Source organism: Mirounga angustirostris, unplaced genomic scaffold, assembly GCF_029215605.1.
Source record: "Mirounga angustirostris isolate CCGP_5_RB_7025 unplaced genomic scaffold, mMirAng1.0.hap1 SCAF_5, whole genome shotgun sequence".
Lineage (NCBI taxonomy): Eukaryota > Metazoa > Chordata > Mammalia > Carnivora > Phocidae > Mirounga > Mirounga angustirostris.
Genome location: NW_026991713.1, coordinates 145,775,167 through 145,787,936, shown reverse-complemented (window position 1 = coordinate 145,787,936; position 12,770 = coordinate 145,775,167). Strand labels below are relative to the sequence as shown.

Sequence of the window (12,770 nt, the reverse complement as noted above, 5' to 3'; positions counted from 1 at the left end):
CCCGAAAGGGAAGAACACCGGGTTTGGCTCTTAGTTCCAGCGTGTGAACTTCAGGGTCAAGCAGATGACTTAGCTGGGCCACCACGGGGGGTGTAGAGTGTTGTTTAGCTGGCGGCGGCAAGGACTTCGGAGCCAGGCAGCTGATGCCTACGGCTCAGCCCCACCACCCAGAGCCGCGTACCTGAGAGTCTCTCCACCTGCTTAAGCTTCTGCTTCCTTGTGGGTGGACCCTGGTGATGGCGGTACCTGCCTGGCCGGTTTGTGAGGATTAAGTGAGACAAGAAAGCTAATAAGGCCCTGCTTGCTGGTCACTTCCTCTGTCACCGCCTAGGCCCTTTACAAGAATTAGCATCTATATTTATGGTCCACTGATGGGTATATGGTATGATGCGAATGCATAAAAATAAACATATATTAAAAAGCATTTGTACCTATGTGTGCATGCAATCAGTTTAGATGTGTGTGTGTGTGTGTGTGTGTGTATATATATATATATATATTTGTGATATATATATATATATTTGTGTTGATCTGTATGTATCATCATGTTAGGTAATATATGTTATATAGATCAAGTATATATATTGAGTCTATAAAATATAGATGGATACGTATAAATTATACAGATGGCTACAGAAATGATTTATTGTTAAAAAGGAAAAAGGCTATGTGCCAGGTGACGTGCTTTGCATGTTTTAAACACAGCTAGCTCTTGGAAGAACATTTCGAGGTGGGTACTATTGTCCCCCGTGTGTTCTAGATGAGGTGACTGAAGGACAGAGAGGCCGAGAGACTTTCTAAATGCCTCTCGTAGATACGGCTGTAGAGAGACAGTTATGTGTGTATAAATGTGTAGAGGAAGCCCTTGTAGAGTGCCGGCCTCCAGCTAAACGATCTTAGCGAGTCTCAGTGCTGGCTTCAGTCTCAATTCCTTTAGGAAATGGCACCATTCATATTAAAAGAATCCTTGGTGTTTTCGTAACAAGCCACCCAGAAAATGTTTCACCTTTGAGATGATTGGTAAATTCTCTTCTCCAGGCCAGGTCTCTGTGGTCCAGGCAGCCATGGTGACCTAGGCAACCCCCCCCTCCCCGAGGCAGAGACACACCCTTGGTGTCCCCCACCCGCCATTTTCCAGGTGAGTAGGACGCAGCGCACGGGGGAAACCGTGCTCTCAAAGGGGGGCTCTTCAGGATTGCCAATAGGGCAGCTGCTCTGGTCCACCCACATCTACATCCCTCAGGGCTGCAAATAATAGCAGTGACAAGCCCTGGTGTTACCCACGATTAAAGGACTCTGCTTTGGGATGTGAGAAAAACGTGGCCCTTGGTCCAATTCCACCCATCACGTTGAAATCCTGAGCAACTGCACAAGGAGAATTTCATACCCTTCAGAAAAGCCTGCACCTGGTGAATTTACATACCAATCTCCGTGCACAAAACCCGTCTTTTTGAGTTTTCCAACAAAAATGACTGTTTTATATCTTCCCTCGTGAGGATGTTATTTTCAGTCCTAATTCTTCTCTTTATCGATGAAAAATTCATCACACAGAAAGGTTGGGACTGTGCATCAATATGTGGGTACGTGTAGGTACGTGCTCATGTATGTTTACACACACACACGTACACACATGCACATCGATTGGCTCTCCCGACATGATAAGGGTCAGATCTGCGGGGAGAATCCAACAGGAACACCATCAGGAAGTTGGCTGAAAGCTGACTCCTTGCCTGACAATAGTGGGTCTCACATGGGGCCCGGGAATGTGCTTTTTCAACAAGCTCATCAGCTGTTTCTGTGAGTGCATGAGTCTACACACATGAACGTGTGTGCGCATGCCTGCGTGCGAGGGACAGCGAAGTGCTCCGTAGAAACAGCCTTCTGATGCCATCATAAATAATCCAGGTTGTCAGGGTCTTGGGTGAGACATTGGGATGGAGATAATGGTTCTAAGTTCATTGAATCATATCTGCGATGTTTTATTTTTATTTATTTATTTATTTTTATTTTTTTATTTTTTAAAGATTTTATTTATTTATTTGAGAGAGAGAATGAGAGAGAGTACATGAGAGGGGTGAGGGTCAGAGGGAGAAGCAGACTCCCTGCTGAGCAGGGAGCCCGATGCGGGACTCGATCCCGGGACTCCAGGATCATGACCTGAGCCGAAGGCAGTCGCTTAACCAACTGAGCCACCCAGGCGCCCTTATTTTTATTTTTTAACATGGAGGAGGTCTTACTATTTCATTTGAATAGTGTTGTAGGAGAAAAAATACAGTTGGGATCAGGTTGGGACTACCTCCCAGGCATTGTCCACATAAAGCTTAATAGCAGCATCTGTGTATACACAAAGCATGCACATCACAAGCTCCTTTGGGCTTGTTTGCTCCTGTCCTCCCAGACGCACACAGGTGGGGGAGGGGGCAGGTGTCAAGCACTTGCATCCACCGGTCAAGTCTTTTAACAGACCTTTTCACTTCAGCCATCATTTTAATTTTCTTCATTTTACGTAAAATGTATAGGCTTACCTTCATTTTGGAGAAGAGCCTGGTTTGGGAGATCCTAACAGAGGCTACTGCTTTTGTTATCTAGACTTGCATCCCTGTATTTGGGCAGGGCAGGGACTCCGTTATGAGTCATTATTTTAGAAGATAATTATCACCCTTCTCGCCATGTGCCAGGATAAAGCTTGTTAATCCATTTTTAAAATTAACATAGCCTCCCATATTCTGAAAGGAGAGACCCAGAAGCCTAGGCTCGACGCCACCACCACCATCAGTAACGGAGCAGAATTTGTGGAAGAGGGCATAGGCTTCAGCGTCAGGCAGATCTTCACGTGGACCGTGCTTCCAGTAGTCGCTAGCCATGACGGGGCAAATCATATGACCTGCCAGTCCTTCTTGTCTTCATTTATAAAATACTATCTTCCAGGAACTTTCATCGGGCAATGGAAGTTGGTGTGGACCTGCACAGTCCTATGCTCGAGGAGTTTACAGAAAAGGGACCACTGGATATACTTGAAATGGAGTAATTAATACTAGGAAGACAACCTACATTGTGGAAAGAGGATTGGAGAACGAACATCAGCCTTTGGCACTTAGGGTAAGATTTCTCATTTCTAAAGTGGAAAGCTAAAAGCCCTCCATGGGCCAGGAGAGAATACATATACCCCACTCCGGTTAGGACGCCCCTTCTAGAATGTCGAACTCGCCGCTTGCTTGATGTGTGACCTTACCTCATACATCATAGGAGCTTACAATTCTGTCACGGAGACGCTCTCATTTATTCTGCACAACAATGTTAAGAGGTAGGTGTTATCACGATCCTGAATTGCGGAAGAGGAGACTGGGGCACAGAGCTTTGGTTTAGCTTGCCCTGGGCTCTAGCTCGCAAGTGACTGGATCCGCACCCTAGATTTTGTTTAGTCTTTGTATGTGTTACCAACGTGATAGGGATAGTAAGACAATTAAATGAGATAGGATTAAGATGGCATTAAGATACCTAAATGGGGTCGTGATTCAGCCCTCATGGCAACATTAAATAATTCAATGAAATAAGGCGCACAAGAGCCTGGGCAGGATTCTTGGCTCATAGTAAGCCCTTGGGAAATGGATACCCTAGCTCTCGTGCTCATGTTTATCTTCTTCACCCATACCTCCCCGCCCCCCATAACTGTATGAATGACTTGCTCGTATGTTTTGTTTGAAATGCGCAATTTTTGGCAACATTTCCTTGCTGGGGAATCAGTCGCCTGAGTAGTGGTTTCTTTCTTAAACATTGCTGGTTACTTCCCCAGACTTCTTTGGGAAGATGAATGTGGAAGGAATGCCCGCCGAGCCCGGTGGCCCGGTGCTCCTGCAGGAGGCGGCTGGGTCGGCCAGGGGCACGGGCAGCCTCCCACTCACCCCGTCGCCCGGGCAGCACCCACCCCCCAGACCCCCCGTGGGCCCAAATGGGGCCACGCGTGTGCATGTGGACTCTGCTGTCCCCAGAAACGCACGGAAGCAAAAGGACTCAGAACACCGACTCGCACGTACCTTTTCAGACTAAGCTTTTATTTTTTGATATTACAAACCAGTTTTTCTTTATTCACAAACCACTGTAAGTGATATAAACACTAATTTCTAAAGACAGATATACACGTTTTCTGGGTTTGCAGATTGCGTGATGTGTGTGTTAAGAAGTCACTATATGCCACACATAATTTTTTCCATAATTCATAATAGCAATAGTTATTTAGATAAATGAAAACATTCCAAATAAATACTGTTTAAAAAAATCCAAAATGTTCGTTTACATCTCTGACATACATTTTAAAATGACTTATTGGCATCTTGGCGGAGTGCCCAGACAAAAGGTTTTTGTAACATCGTGTGGCACTCACTTGCTCTAAATGATTTTATTAAAATTACATACAGTCATGGGGGAAAGTACAGCTCATTGATGAAAATCAAAACTGCAAATTAATTTTACTTTAACCAACACAGTAAGAATTCTATGTTTGTGATTCCAAATACACTGCAAATTCTGGATTTTTTTTTTTTTTTTTGACATCGGAGGCCATCGGGAGAGAGCTTTTGATTCTCCCGAGCCCCCTGTCCCTTCCACGTTTCTCCCCTCCGGGGGCAGGATGCCGGAGCATTTTAATTGAGTGTTTTCTTTAAACACACCCACCGGGCACCCGTGGTCCTAGCACTGTCCTCCAGGTGGGGGATTGAGAATGTCTCCGTGATGCTATAAAAACAGCCCCTCGCCCCTCCCTCCCCCACCCACATCAGTCTGCTGAACAGAACGTCTGACATGCTTGCTTCTGGCTGCTAAGCAGGTCCCCTCCCCCCCGTTCCTCTCCAGATCCTGAGCATCTGTCTTAGATATCGAAGCTACAGAAACTTTTTCAAATCTTGTGAAACTTTATTGATGGTTTAATATCCAACCGATCTTACTGCATGCACATAGGATGACAAGAGAAAGCTGGATCACAAACACTTTTTTTTTTTTTAAGTTTTGTTTGGTTTTGTTTGAAAGCAGAGTTGTTAAAGCAGATTGGCAGGTTCACAGCGGTGAGTTGATAATTGACTGAAGGGCGTGCCATAGGACCTAGCTGTACACAGGGAGACTGACCTATGGCAGCGAAAACTACTGGAGGCGGCTGGCCGCTGTTTGTTTGTTTTTTTATTTAAATACAAAAACAGGAAGACCCGTGACAGATACCCCAACTTAGGTTAACTTGTAAACAGGACAACATGGAAAGAGTTCAAACAGAAGGAGTACAAACTGCAATTTTTCCGCTGTGTCACTCTGGCCCTGCTGCTGAGGTGGGTGGGGGGCGGAGCTTTGCTCTTGGGCGGGGGCAGGGGGCGAAGAGGGTGGAGCCTACTTTTTTTTTTTTTTTTTGCTTCCTTCTGACAAGTGTCCTGGGCCTTGGAGACAGAACTAAAGATAGATACTGGTTTGAGAGAATCCTTGGGGACCAGGCAGAGGAGGAGGGCCGGCTCTCACGGACAGAAAAATTGCAGATTGCTCACAACACAGTCATGTTTCAAAAAGTACCAAGCTGATGAAAATACCATGATTATCTCTACTCAATGATTGCAATACTTGTAAAATGCTTCTATAAATCCGAATATGATTATCATGTAATTCCATAAAAATTATACATCTGTCTCTAACAGTTCTACTTAGGCTAAAACTAAAGCTTCATAGACTGTTTCTAGAACTTAACTCCACTGCACAGATGTAAATTTTATACATTTTTTTTTTAACTGGTACAAAGAATTTAAGTTTTTATTACTTTCTTTTTTTGGAAAAAAAGAAAAAAATAGAAACAGTGCTTTTTATCACCTTTTTATTAATGTTATTTTTTTCCCTCCCATAATATAAAAGTCAGCAATGATATCAATAATTTATTATACTGGAAGAAATATAAAAAGAATGCTTGTTGATGGCCTAACTACCAGTTTTTGCCTAAATAACTAGCGGCTGGTTGAGAAGCTGAATACTACCAGGTGGAATGGTTTAAAGGGTGGGTTTGCACAGCTTCATTCAACTTGGATGCACAAAGTGCTTTTAGAAGCACCCCCTTAACAACATAACCTTTGGCTTGAACTCAATGAGTAACTTAGAACCGCTGACATATGATTGTTGGTGCAGTGGGTCGTTTGGATTCGTCAGTTACTATTTCGTGTTTCCTTTTAGCCCAAATCCCGGTCCCCATCCCCTAAGACCCTCCCACCCTTCTCCCGCTCGTAAAATAAAATAATGCAGATGCAGAAAAAAATGACTATTGTAGTCACTTACACTCTTCCCGGACAGCTGATAACCCCAGTAGCTTAAGATTCAGCATATATAATTCATTTACATGATATAGCACTCTGGATATGGCCCTAAACCAGTTTTTATTCATAGCTAGCGTCTCTCTATTTCAACCACAGAAACTCCTACAGCCAGCAACCAAACTACGGAACCTTCAGAAATTAAAGACCCACAATATTAAAATACACAGAACAAAATATCTGAGGTATAAGATAAAAAATGTAATTTTTTTCCTTTTTTTTTTTTTAATTTTTAGAGCTGCTAAAATGATGTACTACTGCGTGTATTGCAATACCCAGGCCTCAGAAAGCTTCCTCTCTCCCCACATTGGAAGGTTTTAATGGTTTTGTCATTTAGTATGGAGCAAAACGGTTGTATCCCCCTCGGTATATACTAGCCTGCAATGAAGAAAGAACGAGACCCACATCATCAGCATGGCTCCTAGTCTTGGCATCAGTCAAGGGTGCAAAAGCATTCTGAAACAAAGCAATTTGAGGGGTGTGTTTTTTACATTTTCCTTTTGCAACACGTGGATCATCAAAAAAAGACTAATGTGAAAAATAGACACTCAAAAGCAACCGAAATGGAGGCACCCGCCACCCATCCCAGGTCATTCTCAGAGAACTAACAGCAGGACCAGGCCTGACCTCCCCCAGTGGCTCTTTCTGCAGAAAATCCCTGCAAGACCAAATTCCGTCGGCCAGTCCTGCTAGAGAAAGACTCTGACACGGGCTGGGCAATGGAAGGGTTTGCCCTGTCTCATTTTGTTTGCTTGTTTGATTCATTAATGTGACATTCTGCCAGGCAAAGCTCAGTCTACACCAAGAGGCCGAACGTAGACAGCTGATGGGATGCAGCGATTCAACTCTCCTTTCCAACACATTCCTCAAGCGGGCTAGGTGTTGAGGCAGAGTTGCTGAGTGCAAAATCAGGATGAAAATTTAAGTCAACTGCTTACTTGACTTGGCTCAACAACCTGGATGGAATTTGCTCTTGAGAGGGGAGTTTGCAGATGAATTGCTTGATGTAACTGAGCTTGTGCAAAATAATACGTTTCCAAATCATGGCTGAATCTCTATGACCAAGCTCCAGTGACTTGTCTGGTCATGGCTCTAGATGGCTATGAGGTGGCACTTAACTATTTCCTTTTTTTTCTAAAAGTACTGGCGATTCAAATGAATGCCTATGGGGATTTATTTTTAGGATAAGGACTGATATTCTTGATCCCAAGCAGAAAACTGCATGCCAAAAGCTTTGTAATGATTGCATACGCTCTCACGTGATGGGCACGTCTTACTGTACTCAAGAGTTTTAGTGCATAGAAGTTTGAACAAGTACAGGCAAATTCACCCCACCCTCACCTCCCACTTTTGCCCTCCCCCACCCCCACCCTTCCCAAAACAAAAACCCAGGCTCCCCCCACCCAAAAACAAAAGACAACTCCCAAACCCAGCTGATTCCTTCTGATTAATTCCTTATGTACTAGGCACACACACAAAGTGTGCCCCTCTCTCTATTTTCTTTCCTGGGCGACTATGACTTTAAACATGAATTGTAATAGGGGAGGAGAGGCAGTCAGATTCTCAGCTGCCTGACAGCAGAGGCCTGGAAGTGTGCAGCTTAGCTCCTCTGAAGTCTGTGCTGGGGCTGGAACCTTGGGGCTATGTGAATGAGCAGCAAGGGAGGGAAAAAAAAAAGAAAAAAAAAGTTCTGCATTGACACTGCATTCTGTTAGTGATGGATTTAATTATCAAAATGACTAATTATTCCATTAAGGTAAGTGCTCTGCTAGGTGAGACTTGCAAAATTAGAAATATAATAACTTACATGCACTACATTGCCAAGAAATTAAGACATTTATCAAGTTTACTGGGAGGATTAATGTGGCATTTTAGCTGCTGTTAGCACAAGAGACAAATTCAATTAAGGGAAAGTGCAAGGACGTCAACCGTCAACCCATACTAAGGTCCCAGCTGGGGGAAGGGAAGGGGAGGAGGAGGGACTGGTACTCACCATGGCACCAACGCTGTAGGTGGGGGCTGGAGCAAGTGTGTGGTGGTAGGGGTCGGCAGCATAAACTCGTCCGTAACTGGAAGGAAAACACGGGTGGAGATTAATCCATAATATGCAGTTACAAAGTCATAATCACAACCGTAAAATACAAAAATACCAAGACAGTGGGGAGGGGCCCTATTCTTCTTCAGAGACAGGGAACACGTTCCCATCTGCCACATAACATGAGAGAAGTCCAACTGGGTCCAACACATTCTTCTGTCCATTTACTATTGCTGGCGAGATAACAATGCATTTTCCTGTCTCGGAGAACCGTGTCTACACTGCTCTCGGGGCTACCACGGAGCCTGAGGTAGGCAGAAGAAACAACTTGAAAGAGTGGTTTTCGAAGCCCAGTACCCACAAAGAACATGTCTTTTATTCTCAAGAGAGACGGTCTTTTCTCCTAATTTAGCTGTTACCAGTCAAGCAAGACAAGGTAGGTCACAAAGGGTAAAGCGGTCCAGTCGGTGCAGTGAGGGTCTGACATCTCAGAAGAGAAAATAACAGATGTACTTGAATAGGAGGACCGCTGAAGGGTCTGTAGGACCTTTCCCCCCATGCCCCCCACTCAAGAATTAGTCTGATTTGATTTTGATCCTATCACCCCAGAACTTCTACCTCATCAATTCAATGGTCGGGTTCTGAGAAGGGACACATTTTGAACAATATTTCTTGAGGATGAGATCTCATCTTTGAGTTTTTCTCTGCCTCTCTCCCATCCTCTTCCCTCCACTGCCATGCCTTCCAGGACAGGCTTTGGAATAAAAACAAAGAGATGGATGCCTGCTGAATGTCTGGGACTGAATGCAGCAATAAAGCAGAAATTAAGGTTCAGGGAGTTTAAGTTACTTGTTCAAGGTCACAGGGCCAAACAGAGTCAGAGCTGATCCTTGAATCTCTCAGGGCACCCTGTATGCTCTTTCTGTGGTGTCCAGCACCCTCACTTGAATGATCTGCCAGGTATCTTCTTGGAGACAGTTTGAACATTGGCCTTTTGGTAATGATCAGAGCTGAGGTGCATTAAGCTAGGTTAGGTTCCCTGGAAGAAGAGTCTGAAATGGAGATTCTTATGCACATGCTTTGTCGAGGAGTGCTTTCAAAAGGAGGGCAGACAGGCAAGCTGGTTGGAGAAAGAGAAAATAGAGAAGCAAGGATATGGTCTGAGCTGGAGACTAACTTCTACCTGATCCTGTGAACTGCACCCCAGAGTTGATCCGCCCATGGAAGCTGAGTGTGAGCTATGGGCTTCCATAAGGAATGGAGGATAACTTCTGGGTGAAAATGACTCTCTTTGGCAGTGGGTAGTTCTCTGAAGGAGGGAGCAGCCGTGCGCCATTAGCAGCCAATGCTCACAGCAGCTGGGGGATGCGGGTACCGGCCACTACATGGGATAGATGTCCATTATCAATGGCTTGTGACTCTTGGACTTTCCTTTAGGGAATGAAGGAACAAGGCAGGAAGAGATGGTTTGTCTGCACTATCAACCTTAAGCTCACCTCCCATCTCTTAAAGTCTCATTTGCATGTATTTATATTCCTTTCCTTTCCTGTCTTTCCCCCATTTTCCTTCCAGTCTTCTTTCTCATGATTGGAGGATAAGAATGTACTAGACGGACATCATGGAGTCTGGGACAGTGGGAAGAAGCTTGGGTGAAGGTTTTTAACTCTTAGGGTCCGAGTTAGACCCCAAATGGAAAAGAAATATTTGATTATACCAAGTTCTCCTCAGCTGTGTCCTACTCCTAAAGCCTCCTTGCCTATTTCAAAGGTCACTGAGCTCAGATAACCTAGATGAGGCCTTTTGCTTCAACACACAGTATTCTCCTGATCCTCCAAAGCAGGGACATGAATAGATGTTTCTTTTTTGAGGTGACCCTCTCAGGGAAACTAACAGTCAACCCCTTCTTGCTTTTCATTCTTTGGGACACCCTTGAGTGATTTGGCTCAATCAGATGGCTTTCAGTCAACGACGCTCCCTCTCTCTGGGAAGAAGAACAGATATAAGTCCAAGCCAGAGGGTGTATTAAAAGGAGGAGGAGGAGGAAGTTTTTGAAGAAATCTTATATTCACAGAGGTCACCCATGAAAGTTGGGCCTCTGCCCACATAACTAGAAGTAGAGGTGAATAGCAGTAAAAGGACATGATATATGACTTTGGTGCTGATTTTCATTTTGTGAGAAAAGAGTCTGTCATTGGTCTAGAGAAAAAAGAAACCACTAATAGGATTATTTTAATGCACTTTCACCCAGCAAAGCTGGTCTTACGAACAAGACATAAAATGCAAAGATAAACTGAAAATCCTTGGGAATTTAGTAAATGATGCCAGAGCATCACTTATGATGATACTCCTTCAAAACGAGTATGAAAATGCCAATTTCAAGAAATTAATTTTTTTAGAATTTGGGGAATGGTTTTACTGTGGCAAAAATTTCCTCTTTTGAGGAGATAACATATTGGTAGTCTGAATGCATTCAACGAGAACGTAGCTCCCACCTCTTCCCTCCACGTACTTTAATGGCAAATTCTTATTTGCCTATATAACACTGGGCAGAGCTTCAACCTTTGTGGAAAACCCAAGGTAACAATTTGGCAGTACTCTTTTCCAAGGCAAAAGAAAAATACAGCAGCACTGAACTATTCCTCGTAAATGAACGGGCTCCTTTTCTCCTCGGGGTGACCTCTACCTTCAGAATCCGATGGTTTTATTATGATTAATAAATTTCATTTCCACAGAGGAAAAGGGACCATGTCAGCTCAAACTGAAAGCAAGGAGGCTTCTTTTCAAATGCTAATTTCTAAACACGCCCTTGTGTGACACTACAGTTTAGACACAAGGTTATTAGGGAAGACATGGACTGGAGCGCAGCTCTTGCAGCAGAAATGCCAGGCACGTCAGCGACCTAATGTCCTCAGAGCTGGCTAAGCACAGCCCAGAGGAAAGATGGCAATTCCCAGGGACCTCGATGGGAGTGATGGGGAAATGTCTTAACGACCGCCATGTTATGAGTGACCTACACATATCATCACCCTCCACGCCACCCATCCCTTTGGCAAAGTGGGCAGTGATGCAGTCAGGTCATGATGCTTCCATGTCCCCACATCCCATCCATCAGAAATTATAGATGAACTCTTCCAGGTGTCTACCTGACTCCATTCACGCTATTACCACCCTAACATAAGCCACCAGGATTTCATCAGAACCAAATCCACAACAGCCTTAAGTCTTGTCTCTTCGGTTCTACTCTTGCCTCTACAAACTACCAGCCACTTAACCTCTGTAGCTAACCCATCTACCATCTATCTATCTACTGTCCAATCCTGTCTGTCCATCCATCATCTATCTAGTTAAATATAAATCTAAACATATCACTTCCATGCTTAAACCCCTTCAGTGGTTTTCCATCGATCCCAGAATAAACCCAAACTTGCATGAGTTACCCCTGCTCGTCTTTCAATCCTCTCTTCCTACCCTCTGCCCCTTACTCATTGTGCTCCATGCACACTGGCCTCATTGCTACTCCATGAACACGTGCAAATTCATTTTCTCCTTACAGTCTTGGCACTTGCCTGCCCTTCATGTAACATAGCAAGTCTCTTAACAATTTTGTTTACTTATCTCCCTACCTGGTTATTGACCCGTCCCGCCCCTGCCAGGAAGGTCAGCCCCATGGGAGGTGGGGCCAAGTCTATTTTGTTCGCTTTTTTTTTTTATCTCCAGCATCCACCCAAGCACTGGCCGCAGTGCAGGTAAACAAAGGGCCAAGCCAACGTCACTGCGGGAGTAAAGGCACCAAGAGGGAGGAGTAAACAGGAGAGAAGACACTTGCACCCATCCTTAGGATTCTGTCAGCAGCCAAGATTCTTCCAGGTAGGCTTTCTGAAGATTCTAGGTCAGCTGTTCCCAGAGACATTCAAAACCCTTCAAGACACTCAGAAAATAAGTTTCTGGGGACTCTGGGAATACAGAGTGTGTAATTTCACATCACCGCTGAGAGTTCACAGAACACGGGCCAAGATGCCATCAGGCTCATCAAAGCCCTTTAGGGAAAAGCCAACCAAACAATGAAATAGAAGATAACAGCTTTCCTGGTGACCTCACCATGGCTTGCAGCCATGCCATCATGAGCCCACCTTTTTTCGACCTTAGCAACAAGTGAAAACCAGGAGGCCACCCATGGTGCTAGGGAGAGCACAGGGCACGGGGCAAGAAGATCCAAGTTCAAGTTCTGCCTTTGCAATGTCCTTTCTCAAAGACTAGGCAAGTCGCTCTCTCTGAGCCTCATTTTCCTGTTCATGAAGTGGTCTTGTTGGGTCTAAGCCTTGTCTAATTCATAAAGTACATGGAAAGAAACCAGGTACATTTTAGAGTCCAAAGCAGTCTACAGATACGAGATTACGATGCAGGGG

At 44.5% G+C, this 12,770-nt stretch overlaps 1 protein-coding gene across 8 annotated transcripts in view; it reads right to left on the bottom strand.

Annotated features, from left to right (window-relative positions):
• Positions 1–4,031: 4,031 nt before the first annotated feature.
• RBFOX1 (RNA binding fox-1 homolog 1) overlaps positions 4,032–12,770 on the bottom strand; it is a 335,670-nt gene continuing 326,931 nt past the window's right edge. For 2 of the 8 annotated variants that reach the window (XM_045874916.3, XM_045874922.3), the window contains 2 exons: positions 8,323–8,398; positions 4,032–6,785 (listed from right to left, as the gene is read on the bottom strand). In XM_045874916.3, the coding sequence (XP_045730872.1) occupies positions 6,663–6,785; positions 8,323–8,398 (199 nt within the window). In that variant the 3' untranslated portion in view covers positions 4,032–6,662. Of the gene's footprint in view, positions 6,786–7,720; positions 7,971–8,322; positions 8,399–12,770 lie in introns of those variants that run through there. The other 6 variants (XM_045874919.2, XM_054507486.2, XM_045874920.3 and 3 more) reach the window with 5 other exon arrangements.